The following is a 20738-nucleotide window of genomic DNA, read 5'->3' as shown; positions in this document are numbered from 1 at the left end:
ACGATTTATATTTTTATTTATTTAACTCACAGCGCCTCTGAAATAAGCCTTGACTGCTCGCGCCATGCAACCTAGAGGGTGAGCAGGGGTTATTTTAGGTGTGTAATCCCCATGTCCTGACTAGAGGAGAGGGCCCCTATTTGTCACAAGTACCTACCTGTGCCAACCAGAGACCCCCAAATCTAACATTAGCAGGCAGCGGAAGGTATTCTGGTGGGTTTGTATTTGTGACTCATGTACAGTGACTGGTGAATACTACAATACCGCATACTTTTTGGTAGATTCCTTTTTGATTTTTGGATTGTCTATTTTTGAAAGATGCCTAATTCAGTAGAGAGAGTAGAATCTGTAGCCTCCCTTATTTGAGAATAGGATGAAGAGAGGCTGGGATGCTACACAGTAAGGCAGATGAAGTACTTTTGCAAGAAATTCAATGTTTCCACTTCTGGATTTAAAGTGAAGGAAGAATTCTACAAGGCGCTGAGGGCCTGTGTAGAAGCAAGGAAAACTCCTATGATTGAGGAGGATGATGATGCAGAAGTACAACAGGAAGAGCCATTGGGCTCAAGAGGAAGGAAGGCACCTTCCCCTGCAGGTAGCATTGGCTCTAACAAAAGTCTGTCTCCAGAGGACTTGGAGGACAGAGAGAGAACAAGAAGGCATGGAATGGAGATGACCAGGTTCAAGGTGAATCGGCAATAAGAAATAGAAAATAGAAGGTTAGATCTTGAGGAAAAGAAAATACAATTGGAACATGAAAAGGTTTTGAAGGAGTTGGAGTTAAAAGCTAAAAGTTTAGAAGGTACTCCCTCTGGTGGCAGAGTACCGTCAGTACATACAGAAAGTGGAGTGTATATTCCCAAGGATGTGGTGAAAGAGTTTTACAAAAATGATATTGGTCAGTGGTTCCGAGCCTATGAGGTAGCCATGTCTTCCCACTGGGTCCCTGAGAGAGATTGGGGAGTGGGGTTTGTAGGAGAGTAGGGTCTGCTATCCTATGGTCACCCCAAATTTTTGCTTTTTGCTTCACTGGTTTCTGACTTAATGTGGCTGTGGGCCTGCTAATCAGACCCACAGCCTGCTGTTCTCTCTCTAAATTACTGCCAATGCACTTTAGGTGCATTACGAATTGGAACTGGTTCACCTTATGAGCCCCTGTATTAGTGCACCCTAGGTGCCCAGGGCATAGGTGTATCCAAGGCCTACCAGGGGCTGCAGCATGTATTGTGCCACCCCTGGCCTGGCCTCCATATTTGACACAACTGGCTGATCACTCAGCTGGGGGTAAGTCGGTGTAACCACCTCTTACTTAGGTACAGTATGTCTGTGCCTAACCCTAAACTGGACACATATGTTCCTATAAGCCACTCCTATGGAAGGCCTCATCAATCCTGGAGGCAGAGTGCTTGGAAATATGTGAGATGGTGCTCTAGCATGAGCTGAGCCTGTCTGCAGCTGTCGGGAACCACTCCCTAAGCTGTTCCGGGATATTGCCATACCATATACTCTTAAGTGCATTATAATCCTTGCGGTTAAATGCTATCTTTGGTTTAGCTTTATCAAAACATGTCGAGTAAGGTGTCATACGAATTGGAATACTATCCCCTCGCCAGTTCTGGCGACGGGGATAGCATTCCACCCTTCTAGAGGGACACGACATGTGTGTAGCCTTAACCCCGGTTAAAGTTAAACAGAGCCTCAGCATCACAAAATGGATGCTGCCACCACAGACACGAATCTGGCCTCCTGCTGCTGACCGAAACTCGGCAGATGGTGGCCTGGACAAAGGGTTTCCTGCCTTGGGAGGTGCGAGCACCACCCCAGACAGGATTTTGTGTATTGGGTAGGACAGGGCTGAATAGAATCAGACATGCCCGGGGCACACAAGGTGTCCCCGTGCATAGGCCAGTCCAAACCGGTCCTGGGACTTTCCAGACCCAGGCCTGGCACGGAACTGGACAAAGGAAAGGGGGTGTAACCGCCCCCCTTCCTGGTTCCTCCCAGAGGAGGGACCTAGTAGGTGATCCACCCCTCAGATTGGGAATAAGAGTGGGAGCAGTGCCATTGCACAGCAGATCATCCTGAATCAACTTTACACGAAGAAGAAGACTGGACTTCGACATTCTGCTGCACAGAAGACTGAAGAGAATCTCCCTTGTGGCCTAGGAGTGGCCACCCTGTGAACACAGGTACCAACCAGCAACTCGACATCTGCTTTGCCGCCGCCTCCCGCCGGAGCCCGAACCCAGAGCCCAACAAGAACCAGACTCCCAGACCTCTCCGAGCCCGATCCACATTCCCTGCAAAGAAGGGACCCGTGGAGGCACCGAGTGACGTGGGACCGGACCTCTTGGAAGACACTCGAAAAGCTGACTGTGCAGCTTCTGAGGCATCCTCGACGTTGTGCTTTGGGGACTGAGAACCCCCACCACCGAGCAGTCCTTGCACCGAAGATCAGCCCTCCAGCATCTCCACGATCTGCGTGGGGCCCTTTTGCATTGTGCCACTCGACGCGCCATCCCGGCCACTAGCCACGTGGTCAGCGGCCATCTTGGCGACGAACCCGAAGATTTACACAGCAGGTCTGGTTGCTCCAGACCTACCCAAGCTCCTGTGAAAAGGAGCACCCACTCTGACCTTGCTGGTCCGAGTGTTAAGCATCTTTCAACTTCTGCCTGGCTTGCCTTTGCCAAGGCCTGTTTGCTCCGATCAAGGTGCCGACACCGCCAACAGCGAGAAGCCTGCGTGGGACAGTTCGTGACCGACTCCTGGACGTCCTCGACCCCGGGTATCCACGTGGCTGCAGAAAGAAGCTACCCGACAACGCCTGTTTGCACCCGACATCGCCTGGTTCCAATCTGGTTCCACGGTAGTCACTGGCTAGTGACTTTGAACACTGTCCCCTCTGCTTTCAGGTCTTCAGATCCACCCTTGGATCCACCGGAACTCTTCTCATCGAGCCGCCTGCAGCATCTTCAGCTCCAAGTACCATCGACCAGCGTGACGAAACCCGACACTACTTCGACCCTGTGCACCCGCTTCCTGTGGGTGAGGTAACTCAGCTCCGCCGGTGCTCCTGCACTGGTACACATCCCAAGGGCCTGTGTTTTAAGTTTCAGCTCCGTAGGTCACTCGGAAGGTTCCTAACTTTCTAACTTTGTACTTTTTACGCACCATAGACTTTACATTGGAAAGTGCGTGCACTTTGAACACTGCACCCGAGTCCCGTGGGCCTCTCCCGACTTAGTCACTGCTAGTCTCGAATAGCTCCAGCGATTCCCAAGGCCCTAGGCCTCTCCACTTTCCCATTGGTATCTCTTATACCACTTTCTTAGTATATGGTTTAGGTGGCCCCTAGGGCTCATCCATATTGTGCAACTTTTGTGTATTTTAAACTGTCTTGTGATTTAACGCTTGTGCTTCTGTGCTCATAAAGAGTCCAGGGGATTTTATAGTTAATAAATCAATATATATTTTCAATATATATCTGTGTGGTGTCCCTTTCATTTGGTATACAAGGGGGTTGTGTATGGTATAACAGCTGGCTTCACATGCCTTTCAGAGTTTAGCCTAAGACTGCTTTGTCCACGTTACCACTAGGATAACTGGTCTACAAGGTTGAATTACAACCATCATCATAAGGGTTGCTTGGCATGGTACAAAGTGATCACTAGAATTAGTGAGCATTATATACCAGGCCAACTTCTCACATTGGTGAGCAGCGGATTGGGATCTGAGCTTGCTGTTGTTTTACCATTACAATCTTTGAGATTATCATTTGAAAGATCATACAGGTACCTGCTAGGTACATATAAAACAAGACTAGTATACTTAAGTTCTACTGAACTTAGTTGTTGTAGAGCAAAGGGAGTAGCACACCCTAGCTACAACTACTAGATAGGTTTAGTAGGTAAACACCAGTGTAGGTAGATTGCAACACATCCACCCACACTAGAGCAATGTCTGGAGAAGAGGGTTCCACTGGGAATGTCTCTGTTGAGAGTGACCCTCCAAGGGCACCATCCAAATTTGCTATTTTTTCCTTTAAGGAATTAAGACAGCTTTGTGTCTTAAGGGGTCTGAAGACAGGGCCTTCCCCTACTACAGACCACCTAAGAGAGCTCTTAGACCAGTCTGAGACTCTAAAGCCCTCTAAGGCAAACCCCACAGGGAATGCTGAAGGAGGCCATCCTTCAGAGGATGACACTGTAGACACCCCTACCCCTATCATCCTGGTAGATGAGGAAGCCTCCACCACTGGAGCTCCTCAGGTAGATGTAGAGGAAGAAGAAGAGGAGGAGGAGGTGGAAAGCAGTGAGTCAGATGATGACAGAGATAGTCAGGTGCTGGTCAGTAGACTGAACCAGGCTAACTTAAGCTTACTTGGGAATGAATCAGGTAACAACCCATTCAGACCCCCAGGTGGACTTAACCAGGGACATAGGAGGAGGAGGAGTCACTCAGGTGAATCCAATACCTCCCATGTCTCTAGAGGCTCTCATGGTAACTCCAGGAAGGAGATGACTAGCCCTCAGAGAAGGGAACATGAGGCCAAGATGAGAGAGGCTGAGCTTAGGATCCAGAGGCAAGAGTTAGAGGTTGCCCTGGCCAAGGAGAAACTTGCTAGAGCAAGACAGCCTAGAGAGAGTGGGGTAATAGAACCCACTGGTGGCAGCAATATCCACAAGGATAAAGACAGGTCTTTTGATAACAGAAACCTGAGTAAGATTGTGCCCCCCTACAAAGCTGGGGAGGATATCCATAAATGGATTACTGCAATGGAGAGAGCCTGCAGAGTACAGCAGATCCCTCAGGAGCAGTGGGCAGCAATCTTGTGGCTCTCCTTTGAAGGTAGAGGCCGAGACAGACTCCTCACAGTTCGTGATGGGGATTCTAGAAACTACCTGGTCCTGAAGAGTGCTCTGATTGATGGGTTAGGCTTAACCACTGAACAGTACAGGTTAATGTTCAGAGATACCCAGAAGACACAGACTCAGGACTGGTCTGAATTTGTTGAGTGTGCCACTAAGGCTCTGGAGGGATGGTTGCTGGGAAGCAAGGTTACAGACTATGAAGGATTGTATAATTTGCTGATGAGAGAACAAATTTTAAATAATTGTCAGAACCAGCAGTTGCATCAACATTTGGTTGACTCAGATTTGACCTCTCCCCAAGAATTGGGAAAGAGGGCAGATAAATGGGTAAGAACCAGAGTTAAGCAAAAGAACCAGAACCAGAACCAGGGTGGTGACCAGAAGAAAACAGACCAGAAGGGTGGGGAGCAGAAAGCTAAAGACCAGAAGTCTTCAACAGGGCCCCAAACTGAGACAGAGGGTGGGTCCCAAACTTCCAAGAAGAAGAAGAAAGAAGGTCAGAAGAAACCCTGGTGTAAAACTTGTAAAAACACCTCTCACTGGACAAGTGAGTGTAAAAAGGGTGGTGCCCCCAGCACTGCAGCCCCTAAGGCACCTGCACCCACTAGTACAGTTAGCAGTGCTGGTCCTCAAGCCAAGGGATTAGTGGGTATCACTTTGGGAACTGAAGGAGATTCTGACCTAGTCAGAACCCTTACACAGGCTGTTCTGGTTTGTGAAGGGGACATAGATTTGACCCCTGACATAAGTCCCAGTAACCTGGGCAAATACAGACAGACGCCTTTGATCAACAACAAAGTGGCTCAAGCTTACAGGGACACATGTGCCAGTGTCACTATGGTGACACCTAACTTTGTGGACCCTGGCCAATACATGCCAGGCGATGATTACCTGGTGACCAATGCCAGCAATGTCACTACTACACATAGTGTGGCACTTGTTAACTTTTCCTGGGGAGGGGTAACTGGCCTAAAGAAAGTTGTGGTTAGTGCTGATCTCCCAGTAGAATGTTTGTTGGGCAATGACCTGGAGAACTCTCTATGGTCAGAAGTTGAGTACAGGACTCATGCAGAGATGTTAGGGATATCATCACATGTCCTTGCTGTGACCAGGTCACAGGCCAAAAAGTGCCTCTCTGAACCTCAGGTCTTGGATCCTGGAACAATGGACCAAGTACCTTCCAAGAAGAAGAACAGGAGGGTTAAGGCTGCGCCTTCCCAACTGCCTACAAGTGAGGATCAGGCTTCACAGGAAACTGATCTTGAGATCCCTGAAGGAACTGTCTCTGAAGAACTTGAGCCTGATCAGGTTGAGTTTCTGGGGACAGGGGGACCTTCTAGGGCAGACTTGGGGCAGGCTCAGTTAACCTGTCCTTCTCTTGAACCCCTCAGACAGCAGGCTGCTGCTGAGGCTGCTGGGAATGCTCAAGGTGCCCATAAAGTATATTGGGACGATGGACTCCTTTATTCAGAGGCTAGAGACCCCAAGCCTGGTGCTACCGGGAGGTTGGTTATACCTCTGCAATTTAGGGGCTTCCTACTCACCTTGGCCCATGATATTCCTTTAGCAGGACACCTAGGCCAGAATAAGACCTGGGACAGGCTTGTCCCTCACTTTCACTGGCCTCACATGTCTGAAGACACCAAGGAGTTTTGTCGCTCCTGTGAAACCTGCCAAGCCAGTGGTAAAGCAGGTGGAACAACAAAGGCCCCCCTGATACCACTACCTGTGGTGGGGGTTCCCTTTGAAAGAGTGGGGATTGATATTGTTGGTCCAATGGATCCCCCTACAGCATCTGGGCACAGATTCATACTGGTGGTAGTGGATCATGCCACCAGGTACCCAGAGGCAATTCCACTTAGGACCACAACAGCTCCTGTTGTGGCCAGGGCCTTACTTGGAGTTTTCTCCAGAGAGGGGTTTCCTAAGGAGGTAATATCAGATAGAGGTGCCAACTTCATGTCTGGATATTTGACAGCTATGTGGAAGGAATGTGGTGTCAACTACAAGTTCACCACTCCTTATCACCCACAATGCAATGGGCTTGTTGAGAGGTTCAACAAGACCCTAAAGGGCATGATTAAAGGATTACCTGAAAAGCTCAGGCGAAGATGGGACATCCTACTGCCCTGCCTTTTGTTCGCTTACAGAGAGGTCCCTCAAAAGGGGGTTGGCTTCAGCCCCTTTGAATTGTTGTTTGGGCACCCTGTAAGAGGACCCCTGTGTCTAGTGAAGGAAGGATGGGAGTTACCTCTCAAAAAGCCTAAGCAAGACATAGTGGACTATGTACTTGGTCTCCGCTCCAGGATGGCAGAGTACATGGAAAAGGCATCCAAAAACCTTGAGGCTAGCCAAGAATTACAGAAAGCTTGGCATGACCAAAAGGCTGTCCTTGTTGAATTTCAGCCTGGACAGAAGGTATGGGTGTTGGAGCCAGTGGCCCCAGCAGCACTCCAAGACAAGTGGTCTGGACCCCATACAATTCTGGAGAAGAAGGGAGAGGTTACCTACTTGGTGGACCTAGGAACTCCCAGGAGCCCCCACAGGGTGCTCCATGTGAACAGATTGAAGGCATATGTCAGCAGGGCAGACATGGGCTTGCTCATGGCTACAGATGAGGGGCAGGAGGAAGAGAGTGACCCTCTCCCAGACCTGCTCACTCAGAACCCTGAGGATGGCTCAGTTGATGGTGTGGCCTTAGGTGGCAGCCTCACTGAACATCAGCAACATGACTGCAGACAAGTTCTACAGGCATACAGGCGTATGTTCTCCTTGACACCCAGTCAGACTAACTGGTGTACACATGTGGTGGACACTGGTGACAGTCTTCCTGTAAAGAGCAAGATTTACAGGCAACCTGACCACGTCAGGGACTGTATAAAGACTGAGGTGCAAAAGATGCTGGAATTAGGTGTCATTGAGCCTTCAGAGAGCCCCTGGGCTAGCCCAGTGGTTCTGGTCCCCAAACCTCACACCAAAGATGGCAAGAGAGAGATGAGGTTCTGTGTGGATTACAGAGGACTCAATGCTGTCACCAGGACAGATGCACACCCTATTCCAAGGGCAGATGAGCTCATTGACAAGTTGGCTTCTGCCAAATATTTGAGCACATTTGACTTGACAGCTGGCTACTGGCAAATCGGGTTAGCCGAGGAGTCTAAAGCCAAAACAGCATTTTCTACCCCTAGTGGACATTATCAGTTTGTGGTGATGCCCTTTGGTTTGAAAAATGCACCTGCCACCTTACAAAGGTTGGTGAATCAAGTCCTCACTGGGTTGGATGACTTTTGTGCAGCTTATCTGGACGATATTGCTGTCTTTAGCTCCACCTGGGAGGATCACCTGGTCCACCTGAAGGAAGTGCTTGAGGCTCTGCAGAAGGCAGGCCTCACTATCAAGGCAACAAAGTGCCAGATAGGGCAGAGCAAGGTTGTATACCTGGGCCACCTTGTAGGTGGAGGCCAAGTTCAACCACTGGAGAGTAAGATCCAGACCATCAAGGACTGGTCCCCTCCAACCACCCAGACTCAGGTCAGAGCTTTCTTGGGCCTGACTGGGTACTACAGGAAGTTTGTTAAGAACTATGGGTCCATTGTGACTCCTCTTAATGATCTGACATCCAAGAAGATGCCCAAAAAGGTTCAGTGGACAGAAATCTGTCAAAAGGCATTTGATGACCTGAAGAAGGCCATGTGCTCTGCACCTATCCTGAAGAGTCCTGACTACTCAAGAGAGTTCATTGTCCAAACAGATGCTTCTGAGTTGGGAGTGGGAGCAGTGCTTTCACAGCTTAATGTAGATGGCCAGGACCAGCCCATTGCTTTCATTAGCAGAAGGCTGACCCCCAGAGAGAAACGTTGGTCAGCTATAGAGAGGGAGGCCTTTGCTGTGGTGTGGGCCCTGAAGAAGTTGAGGCCATACTTGTTTGGTACCCACTTCAAGATTCAGACCGACCATAAGCCCCTCTTATGGCTTAATCAGATGAAGGGTGAAAACCCCAAACTACTCAGGTGGTCCATTTCCCTACAGGGGATGGACTTTACAGTGGAGCACCGCCCAGGGACTGACCATGGCAACGCAGATGGTCTCTCCAGGTACTTCCACTTAGAACATGAAGACACAACTGGTCAAGGTTAGTCTAATGTCCCTGCGTTTGGGGGGGGGGGGGTTATGTAGGAGAGTAGGGTCTGCTATCCTATGGTCACCCCAAATTTTTGCTTTTTGCTTCACTGGTTTCTGACTTAATGTGGCTGTGGGCCTGCTAATCAGACCCACAGCCTGCTGTTCTCTCTCTAAATTACTGCCAATGCACTTTAGGTGCATTACGAATTGGAACTGGTTCACCTTATGAGCCCCTGTATTAGTGCACCCTAGGTGCCCAGGGCATAGGTGTCCAAGGACTACCAGGGGCTGCAGCATGTATTGTGCCACCCCTGGCCTGGCCTCCATATTTGACACAACTGGCTGATCACTCAGCTGGGGGTAAGTCGGTGTAACCACCTCTTACTTAGGTACAGTATGTCTGTGCCTAACCCTAAACTGGACACATATGTTCCTATCAGCCACTCCTATGGAAGGCCTCATCAATCCTGGAGGCAGAGTGCTTGGAAATATGTGAGATGGTGCTCTAGCATGAGCTGAGCCTGTCTGCAGCTGTCGGGAACCACTCCCTAAGCTGTTCCGGGATATTGCCATACCATATACTCTTAAGTGCATTATAATCCTCGCGGTTAAATGCTATCTTTGGTTTGGCTTTATCAAAACATGTCGAGTAAGGTGTCATACGAATTGGAATACTATCCCCTCGCCAGTTCTGGCGACGGGGATAGCATTCCACCCTTCTAGAGGGACACGACATGTGTGTAGCCTTAACCCCGGTTAAAGTTAAACAGAGCCTCAGCATCACAAAATGGATGCTGCCACCACAGACACGAGTCTGGCCTCCTGCTGCTGACCGAAACTCGGCAGATGGTGGCCTGGACAAAGGGTTTCCTGCCTTGGGAGGTGCGAGCACCACCCCAGACAGGATTTTGTGTATTGGGTAGGACAGGGCTGAATAGAATCAGACATGCCCAGGGCACACAAGGTGTCCCCGTGCATAGGCCAGTCGAAACCGGTCCTGGGACTTTCCAGACCCAGGCCTGGCGCGGAACTGGACAAAGGAAAGGGGGTGTAACCGCCCCCCTTCCTGGTTCCTCCCAGAGGAGGGACCTAGTAGGTGATCCACCCCTCAGATTGGGAATAAGAGTGGGAGCAGTGCCATTGCACAGCAGATCATCCTGAATCAACTTTACACGAAGAAGAAGACTGGACTTCGACATTCTGCTGCACAGAAGACTGAAGAGAATCTCCCTTGTGGCCTAGGAGTGGCCACCCTGTGAACACAGGTACCAACCAGCAACTCGACGTCTGCTTAGCCGCCGCCTCCCGCCGGAGCCCGAGCCCAGAGCCCGACAAGAACCAGACTCCCAGACCTCTCCGAGCCCGATCCACAGTCCCTGCAAAGAAGGGACCCGTGGAGGCACCGAGTGACGTGGGACCGGACCTCTTGGAAGACACTCGAAAAGCTGACTGCGCAGCTTCTGAGGCATCCTCGACGTTGTGCTTTGAGGACTGAGAACCCCCACCACCGAGCAGCCCTTGCACCGAAGATCAGCCCTCCAGCATCTCCACGATCTGCGTGGGGCCCTTTTGCATTGTGCCACTCGATGCGCCATCCCGGCCACTAGCCACGTGGTCAGCGGCCATCTTGGCGACGAACCCGAAGATTTACACAGCAGGTCTGGTTGCTCCAGACCTACCCAAGCTCCTGTGAAAAGGAGCACCCGCTCTGACCTTGCTGGTCCGAGTGTTAAGCATCTTTCAACTTCTGCCTGGCTTGCCTTTGCCAAGGCCTGTTTGCTCCGATCAAGGTGCCGACACCGCCAACAGCGAGAAGCTTGCGTGGGACAGCTCGTGACCGACTCCTGGATGTCCTCGACCCCAGGTATCCACGTGGCTGCAGAAAGAAGCTACCCGACAACGCCTGTTTGCACCCGACATCGCCTGGTTCCAATCTGGTTCCACGGTAGTCACTGGCTAGTGACTTTGAACACTGTCCCCTCTGCTTTCAGGTCTTCACATCTTCAGATCCACCCTTGGATCCACCGGAACTCTTCTCATCGAGCCGCCTGCAGCATCTTCAGCTCCAAGTACCATCGACCAGCGTGACGAAACCCGACACTACTTCGACCCTGTGCACCCGCTTCCTGTGGGTGAGGTAACTCAGCTCCGCCGGTGCTCCTGCACTGGTACACATCCCAAGGGCCTGTGTTTTAAGTTTCAGCTCCGTAGGTCACTCGGAAGGTTCCTAACTTTCTAACTTTGTACTTTTTACGCACCATAGACTTTACATTGGAAAGTGCGTGCACTTTGAACACTGCACCCGAGTCCCGTGGGCCTCTCCCGACTTAGTCACTGCTAGTCTCGAATAGCTCCAGCGATTCCCAAGGCCCTAGGCCTCTCCACTTTCCCATTGGTATCTCTTATACCACTTTCTTAGTATATGGTTTAGGTGGCCCCTAGGGCTCATCCATATTGTGCAACTTTTGTGTATTTTAAACTGTCTTGTGATTTAACGCTTGTGCTTCTGTGCTCATAAAGAGTCCAGGGGATTTTATAGTTAATAAATCAATATATATTTTCAATATATATCTGTGTGGTGTCCCTTTCATTTGGTATACAAGGGGGTTGTGTATGGTATAACAGCTGGCTTCACATGCCTTTCAGAGTTTAGCCTAAGACTGCTTTGTCCACGTTACCACTAGGATAACTGGTCTACAAGGTTGAATTACAACCATCATCATAAGGGTTGCTTGGCATGGTACAAAGTGATCACTAGAATTAGTGAGCATTATATACCAGGCCAACTTCTCACAGGGTTGTGGGGAAGGTTCCTTAGTGAGGGGCGAGATACATTGTTAGACTAGCCTTCTGATGTCCACAAGTCATACAGCCACATGAAAGATGCATTAATGTCTAGATATGGTGTGACCCCTGAGCTCTATAGGCAGAGGTTCAGGTCTTGTAAGAAGATAGAGAACAGTACCTTGGTGGAGTATGTCACTTTCTTTTGCAGAGCATTGGATGGTTGGGTAAAGGGCAGCAAGGTTAATGATTTTCAAGGTATCTTTGATTTGATTGCATGGGAGCACTTGTCTGATAATTGTTCTCCACAGCTACAACAGCACCTTATTGATAGCAAGCTGACTAACCCTAGGAAGCTTGCTGAGGAGGCGGATTGCTGAGTCAGTACCAGAGTCCACAAGATTCACATGGGAGACTCAGCCAAAGGTGGGCAGGATCCCCAGCAGAATAGTGGGGGGGGGACAAGGGCAACCTAAGGAGTTCTGTAGAGGGCCCCAAGGTAGTCCCCAAGGAAACCCAGTGAAAGGTTCCCAGCCTCCCCCTGAGAGAAAGCAAGGGGCCCGACAGGTAGTCCTGTTCCCCAGGGGCCCCTGAAATGTTCCAAGTAAATGTAAATGTAAATGTAGTATACTTGTAAAGCGCACAGCTGCCCTAGTAACGGGGCGTTCCGGCGCTGTGTAACGCGGTGGAACCCTTCCTGGCTCTCCCTGTGAGATGCCCCTCCTGGGCACCTCCAAGGTGAAGCCAGGCATCCCAGTGTTGTTGGGGCCATTGTGGAGATTAAGCAAGCTATTGCCCAGAGTTGCAGCGTGGGACCCATGATTAGAGTAGGCGCTGAGGCGAGAATTATCGAGTCCGCTGACATTGAGCCCAAGACCATGCCGCGTCGGGAATTGAACCCTGGTCCCGAGCCTGATCTCTGCTTCAGAGTCTGCCGCTTCTAACCAGTGAGCCACACTCCTCCTGTGGTGTGGCTCCTGTGGTGTGGCTCTCAGTGTGGTGACCTGGGTCATTAGGCGAATGATACCAGGTGACGCCTGTTTGGTAAACAAGCACCCACTGGTGCTCCGCCCTGGCAGATGGCTAGTGTAGCCTTGGGGGAGGAGATGGATGTCCAAGGTGGGTGGGGATGGCAAAGATGACCCTTGTCTCTTTAGGAAACTGTGAGACAGTTTCTGAAGCTCAGCTACGAAGGAACACTAAGAAATATGGGCAGCGAGTTACCGTCAATGGTCAAAAGATGGAGGCTCTTAGAGACACAGGAGCCAGTGTGACAGCTGTCAGGTGTCACCTGGTCAATGTCACGCAAATTCGCAAATTCCGCCCATGATTAATCAGAGTACCTCTGAGTCTGGTTAAAGAAGGCTGGGAGCAATCTCCCAGGAAACCTCATCAGGATATATATAGCTACATGCTGGCCTTCAGAAACCAAACTAGGCATTTCAGGCAACTCGCTGAGGCGAATCTGGAAGCCAGCCAGGAGGAGATGAAGCGCTGGTATGACCAGAATGCCACTCTGGTAGAGCTTCAACCTGGCCAGAAAATGTGGGTAATGGCCCCAGTGGAGCCCTGCGCGCTCCAAGATAAGTGGACTGGACCATTCGAGGTTTATGGACCGCAAGAGTTCAGTTATCTACTTTGTGGACTTGCGATCTCCTAGGAACCCCTTGAGGGGCCTACATGTCAACCGCCTTAAGCCCCACTTAGAGAGGTCTGAAGTGGGCATGCTCTTTGCAACAGATGCTGGGATGGAGGAGGAGACTGAGCCTCTTCCTGACTTCCTGTCAGCCTCAGAGCAGGATGGGTCATTGGATGGTGTTAACCTCTCTTCCACCCTGACCCCTGAGCAACAGAATGACTGCCGCCAGTTGCTGGGACAGTTTTCTGATCTGTTCTCCCTAGTTCCTAGTGTCACAGATTGGTGCGTCCATGATGTGGACACAGGAGACAACTTACCGGTGAAGCACAAGTCTTAAAGGGTAACTGATTGGGTAAGGGCTTGCATTAAAGAGGAGGTCTCAATGATGCTTGCACTTGGGGTGATTGAGCCATTTAGCAGTCCTTGGACCAGCCCAATGGTCTTGGTCCCGAAGGCTGCAGCGCCAGGTGCCACACCCAAACTCTGGTTGTGTGTGGACTACAGAGGGCTCAATTCAATCACGAAGACTGACGCGCACCCCATTCCCAGAGCTGATGAGCTCATTGATCGGCTAGGGGCTGCACGGTACCTCAGCACGTTTGATTTAACGTCTGGGTACTGGCAGATTGTCTTGACTGATGGGGCAAAGGAGAGGTCAGCAATCTCAACACCAGATGGGCATTTCCAGTTCTGGGTTATGCCTTTTGGGATGAAGAATGCCCCTGCCACCTTTCAGAGGTTGGTCCACCAGGTGTTGGTTGGACTGGAGGAATTCAGTGCCGCCTACCTGGATGACATCGCAGTGTTCAGTGTCAGTTGGGAGGAACATCTGCGCCACCTCTGGGAAGTGTTGATAGCGCTGTGGAAAGCAGGTCTCACAATCAAGGCGAGTAAGTGGCAGATCGGGCAGGGTTCTGTGGTGTACTTGGGACCCCAAGTTGGGAGCGGCCAGGTGGCGCCCCACCAACCCAAGATTGAAACCATCCTGGCTTGAGAGCCACCCAAAACCCAGACAGAGTATTGCAGGAGGTTTGTCAAGGGCTATAGCAGCATTGGTGCACCCTTGACAGAGCTGACTTCCAGTAAGCAGCCCAAGAAAGTGATTTGGACTGACACCTGTCTGAAACCCTTCGAGGCCCTGAAAGCTGCCATGTGTACGGCACCTGTGCTCCTGGCACCCAACTTCTCAAGAGAGTTCATCGTCCAAACAGACGCTTCAGAGCATGGTGTGGGGGCTGTTCTGTCACAGATGAATCAGGAGGGCCAAGATAAACCTGTAGCCTTCATCAGTAGAAGGTTACTGCCAGGGGAACAGAGGTGGAGTGCTATTGAGTGTGAGGCATTTGCTGTGGTCTGGGCTCTGAAGAAGCTGAGACCATAACTGTTTTGGACTCACTTCCGGGTTCAGACAGACCACAGGCCCCTCAGAAGGTTGATGCAGATGAAGGGTGAGAATCCAAAGCTGTTGAGGTGGTCCATTTCCCTACAGAGTATGAACTTTACAGTGGAACACCGCCCTGGTACAGAACACGCGAGTGCTGATGGTCTGTCCAGACTTTTCCGCCTTAGTGAAGAGAACTCCAAGACGTTCTCCCCACTTTTCAGCTGGAGGGGACACATGTTAGACCTGGCACCATTGGCGTGGGTCTCCCTTCCATTTTTGCTGTTGCCTCATGTATTTTTCCTGGTGTTAGATGCTTTGGGCACTGTGCCACTGCTATTCAGTGCCACAGTGCAAGTGCTCCCTGTTGTAAATTGATGTATGGATTAGTGATTCCATGTTTCGCTATTTTGGTTTACTTGTCAGACCCTAGTCTAGTGCACTGAGTGTGCCAGGGCGTGTAATCCAAATGCTGCTGGTGGGCCTGCAGCACTGGTTGTGCCACCCACAGAAGCAGCTTTGTAAAATGTGTCTAAGGTCTGCCATTGAAGAGCCTGCGTGAAGTCTGGTACTGCCATGCTGACTGGGCAAGTGCACCCACTTCCCAGTCCCTAAACCTTCCCTTTTCCTCATATCAGCCACCCCTATGGTAGGCCCAAGGCAGGGTGCATTGTAAGTATAAGGTAGGACAAGCCCTGGTGTGAGTGGCATGTCCTAATAGTGAATTACAGCCATTTTCGTTTTCACTATTGCAAGACTACCTGTTCTCCATATGCCAGAATGGGCTGAAAGAATTGTTACATATTATAATCCTAATAGGCTCAGAGACAGCGACGGCTCGTGGAGGGAGTTACGGTGGGGCAGGAGGGCGGGGAGGGGGAGGGGCAGGGCGGAGGTTGCTAAAAACCGGCATATGGATAATTGCAGGTAAGTAAACAATTTAATTAATAAACCGAATTTCGTAGCTCACACTGCATTGCATTTTGCGATGCAAGGCGCACTACGAAATTCGTTTTATTAATTAAATTGTTTACTTACCTGCAATTATCCATATGTCGGTTTTTAGCAACCTCCACCCTGCCCCTCCCCCTCCCCACCCTCCTGCCCCACCGTAACTCCCTCCACGAGCTGTCGCTGCTCAGAGAACATGGAAGAAATTTGAGTTTAGTATGCCTGAACTCAGAATAATAAAATACATCTTTTATTTTAATATTCTGTGTTTGCAAATACCACTTTTAGAAAGTAGGTATTTGCTTGTCTAACCATTCAAACCTGCCTCTGCTAGGATGTATATTCCTATGTCTGGTTTCTGTGAGTGACAGGCCTGGGGAATTTCAGGGGACAGGCTGAGTCACCCAGTGGTGAATAGCGAGATCTGCATCTAGATGGGAGGGAGGAGTGCACCTGAAACCTGAATAGGGCTGTGCCTGCCTTCCACAATGCTGGCTCCACCCCCTGGGAGAGGCTGATGTCTCTGCCCTGCACTGTGAATTGAAAGGAGAGGTATGGTAAACAAAGTGCTCAGGAACTGGTTTGGACTAAGCACAGGCCCCTCTCCCCTCAGAGAACAAAGGATTTTGGGGTATAAATATTGGGACCCTGATCCCAAGAAATTAGATCACTTTGGACTACAAGAAGAAACCTTTACTGAGGAGAGGAACCTGAAGAAACTGAGGAGAGACTATTCTCAAGCTGAAGTGCTACTTGGGGGATTGACCTGCAGTGGTTGCCTTACTGCCAAAGGAAGGATAAAGGAACTTTGTGTACTTTGCTTTCAACTTGTGAAGGATCTCCAAGGGCTTGGAAAAGAGCTTGCCTCCTGCTGAAGTCTTGGGACGTTCGACTATACGAACCTTTGCCGTTGGCCGCTTTGAATGCCCCGTGTTTGAGTCCGGCGTGTCCTGACCCTGTTTTTGAGGCAGGAGACACAAGTGAATAATACCTGTGGTACATTGTTTAAGATCTTACGACTGGACGTCATTTTTGGGCACCCTCAGTCCTTGTAGAAACACATATAGTCTTTAGTGGACGAAGCTTACAGTGCGTGATAGTACCCATGTTCTGATGAAGCATTAAAGACATCTGGCTGAAACGCGACCGCGACTGCGACGACACCTTGTCTTTAAGGAGTCCCCTGAAACTCATAACCTAGTCTAAGTTTCGTCTTTTGGCCCTTGATAAATATATGTTGTGTAGAGAAATGATAGCTCTGGCGCACATTTTGGGACTTCCCCCTTCGAGATGTATTTCACTCTAAAATAGGAGTGGATACTGTGATAAGTTTTGTACATTTTTCTTAGGGTACACTAATGTATAGATGGATTGTAGTAATTGTAATGTTCAGTTTGTATATGTGATCTGTATATATTTTGTATGCCGTATTGTTATATATATATTATTTCCATATGTGTTTGTTCCTTTGCTCCACTCTCTCTATTTACTCGTATATATATTTATGTGAAACTTTGAATATGAATGTCCTTTACTACTGGTAATCAACAAGATCATTAATTATTTCTTGTTTGTGATTAAATGTTTGATTAATCCCTTAGTGACATTTTTCTTCTACTTTTTCATCCTTGGATGTCCCTTGCTAAGGTACGAGAGGGTTATGTGGGCAGAGCCCCTGACCATTTTTCAAGAAGTCTCAGGGACAACAGACTTCACCCCCAGCTCCCCAGAGTTCTTGTGGAAGTGCCTGCTGCTGTTTTGGGCCTTCTGAGGAACTGCGTTTCGTAAGGAGCTGGAAGCGTGACTCAACGAGAAGAAGCGTGTCGCGATCGCTGTGCCTGCTGCCGCAACTCCGGAGAAAGGAGGGTGTCGCCGCTGGAACTGTCGCACTGCACAGCATCAGGAGAAGAATCTCGCAACAAAGTCGGAGCATGTCGCCGTCGCTGTACCTGCCGTCGCAACTCCACAGGAGGGTGTCGCCGCTGGAACTGTTGCATTGCACCGCATCGACCAAGAGCACCTCGCATCCCCGAGAAACTCTCAGCCATTGGGGCTGCTGCCGTCGCATCTTGGATGTCGCCGCTGTAGTTGTCGCATCGAGAGGAAGCTTCACACATCGTGGGAGAAGAGCATCGCCGCTGGAGCTGCTGCCATCGCTTCCTGGATGTCGTCGCTGTAGTCCACGCATCAGACTGAGAACTTCTCGTATCCCCGAGAAGCATGCAGCATCTGGAAGATCTTCATGTCTTTATTTCTTTTCACCTGAACTTTGCCGCATTTCCAATTGCTGCGACATTGCTTGCCGTGGAAGCACAATGCAACTTAAGGTATATTGACACAGAGTGTCGCATCTAAGAACTGAACTGAACTAAACTTAAATCTACCATATTAAAGTAATCATCGTGTGTATTTTTGTCATTTATGGTCTTGTGGTAACTCTATATAAAGTCTACTAATTTTTTATATAAAACCTGTGTGGTGTCCATTTGTAGTATTGTCACTGGGTTACTGTATGTGGTCACAACTGCTTAACTTACAACGCCTCTGAAATAAGCCTTGAATGCTCGCGCCACGGAACCTAGAAGGGGAGCAGGGGTTATTTTAGGTGTGTGATCCCCTTGTCCTGACTAGAGGAGAGGGTCCCTATTTGTCACAAGTACCTACCTGTGCCAACTAGAGACCCCCAAATCCAACAGAGCTGAAATATATTTTTATTGAAAGACGAATATACTGGTATTCATGAAGGCTACGAGGAGTTTGAGAAGTGCCTCAGGTATAATCAGATTCACACAGTTTGAAAATGTTTGACACTGTTCTTACCAAAGACTCTTAGTTGCTCGGTGGTTGTGATGGTGGTTGTGGTTGGTATCCTCGTACTTGTTGCTGTGGTCACATCGCGAGGCCTGGTGCGAGCGTTTCCTGAGCTGTTTCCCATTTCCTGGTCAATGCTTTTGGGTCCCGACCCTTACAGATGCAGCTAGAATACAAGCGAGTTCAGAATCAGCTCAAATGCCTCTGTATGAATAGAGGAAAGAGAGACGCATCAACCTCTACCACCATGCTCCTCACCACACTCCTCACCACACTTCTCACCACACTCCTCACCACACTCCTCACCGCACTCCTCACCGCACTCCTCACCGCACTCCTCACCGCACTCCTCACCGCACTCCTCACCGCACTCCTCACCGCACTCCTCACCGCACTCCTCACCGCACTCCTCACCGCACTCCTCACCGCACTCCTCACCGCACTCCTCACCGCACTCCTCACCGCACTCCTCACCACACTCCTCACCACACTCCTCACCACACTCCTCACCGCACTCCTCACCGCACTCCTCACCGCACTCCTCACCACACTCCTCACCACACTCCTCACCACATTCCTCACCTCACTCCACACCGCACTCCTCACCACACCCCTCACCACACTTGGACAAACCGAGAGCTGGCGGACTCCGCAGGGACCCAGAGACTGAAGCAAGCCCAAACCAAGGAGGTCACTACCTGCCTTTGACCATCAGGATTGGGAGGGTCATAGCTGACGCCATCTTGGCGCGTGAAAAAACACAGATGTGGGTCAGTGGCGTCTCCTTTGCTATGGCAGAGGAACGTCGCCCCCGCTAGCACTTTAAGAACATTAAAAAAATAAAACGATAATAAAACGGGTTTAAAACCTGCTAAATGATCGTTTTATTTAGCTGGGGCAGGCCAGGGTTATGATAGGCTAGAGGGGGAGTGGGGGGCTCCACCTACACTGCGCGTGTGATTTTTGGCCGGTGGTTTCAGGCCGGCCGAAAACCACATGCGCAGTGACCCCGCTCTAACTCCAGGTGCATCGCAGGGGCTGGAGAGAGCATGCAGGGTCCCCCAGTCTGTCCTGGAGCGTACATCATCAGCGCTCAGGCCAATTCTGAAGCTGCTCTCGTGCGAAAGCAGCTTCAGGATTGGCCGCAGAGTGGGCTGGGAGCCTGTGCCTGCCTGCAGCGGCGGCGGCGAGGAGCGGAAGAGCGGGACAGGATGCTGGAGAGCAGCAGGTAAGTTTAATTTTGTGTTCGTTATCCCCCGTCCCTCCCTCCCAGCCTATTTTGTAAAAAAAGTTTTCATCTGCGATGTGTCCCCTCCCCTCCCCTCCCCCTCCCCCACCTCTTTTCCCCATTACAAGCCGCTCCTGGTGTAGGGTACTCACCAGAATATCAAGAAGGAAGAGATATATAGGAAAGCATGCAGTCACTCTTCCTTACACCTCATCCAGACTGTGATAAACAATATGGGCCAGATCTATGAGAAAGTGCCGCAGCGCGCCACCGCAAGCCCTTTGAGTGCGCCTCGCTGCGGAACTTTCAGAGCACAGGAATACAACATATCTACAATGATATGTCACATTCCTGTGCTCTCCCCTGCGCTGTCGCACAAACAGCTGCCATGCGCTGGCGCAAGCATCCTTGCACAATGGTGCAAGGGTGCCTGCGTCATCGGGAGATTGTTTTTGTGCAGGAAGCGGCAACTTCCTGCACAAAAACAATCACAAAAGGCTTTTTCCTCTTTCAATTCATGCTGTAGAGTGCAGCATGCACTGAAAGAGGAAAAAACGAGGAGAAATGAACACATTTCTCCTCGTTGTGCCTCCCCACGCCAGCCCTAGGGTGGCGTAGCAACCTAACGCATTTCCAGGTTTACGATTTTTCGTAAATCTGGAAATGTGTCTCTTCCATGGGTGTTGCCTGGAACACTCGCAGCAACACCCATGGAACGCCCCTTTCATGCAAAGTGCTGCGTGTTAAAAGGGCCATCTTAACAAGGACAAGAAAAGCACGCAGGGTGGCTTTTCCTGCCCTTGTAAGTATGGGGCAGAGAAAGGCACAGCCAGTGCATCACAAAATGTGACGTCCTGGCAGCGCAAGGGTCTTGTAAATCTGCCCCGTTATCTTCAAGGTAAGTCGATGTAGAGCTCAGGTCAGTACATCTACACCTACCTATCAATA

General features: G+C 50.1%; 1 protein-coding gene across 7 annotated transcripts in view; it reads right to left on the bottom strand.

Moving 5' to 3' along the window:
• LOC147706644 (uncharacterized) overlaps positions 1-20738 on the bottom strand; it is a 172469-nt gene that overhangs the window by 116100 nt on the left and 35631 nt on the right. For 4 of the 7 annotated variants that reach the window (XM_086933133.1, XM_086933132.1, XM_086933135.1 and 1 more), the window contains exon 2: positions 18572-18728. The exons of 1 other annotated variant lie outside the window; for it this stretch is intronic. Coding sequence is in view for 2 of the 6 variants with exons in the window: in XM_086933137.1 (XP_086789263.1) it covers positions 18572-18686 (115 nt within the window). In the remaining 4 variants the exon portion in view is untranslated. Of the gene's footprint in view, positions 1-18571; positions 18767-20738 lie in introns of all 7 variants that reach the window. 2 more of the 7 variants (XM_086933134.1, XM_086933138.1) reach the window with 1 other exon arrangement.

Source organism: Lissotriton vulgaris, chromosome 7, assembly GCF_964263255.1.
Source record: "Lissotriton vulgaris chromosome 7, aLisVul1.2, whole genome shotgun sequence".
In the NCBI taxonomy this organism is placed as follows: domain Eukaryota; kingdom Metazoa; phylum Chordata; class Amphibia; order Caudata; family Salamandridae; genus Lissotriton; species Lissotriton vulgaris.
The sequence above is the reverse complement of the archived record's forward strand: the minus strand, read 5'-3'. Positions and strand labels throughout refer to the sequence as shown.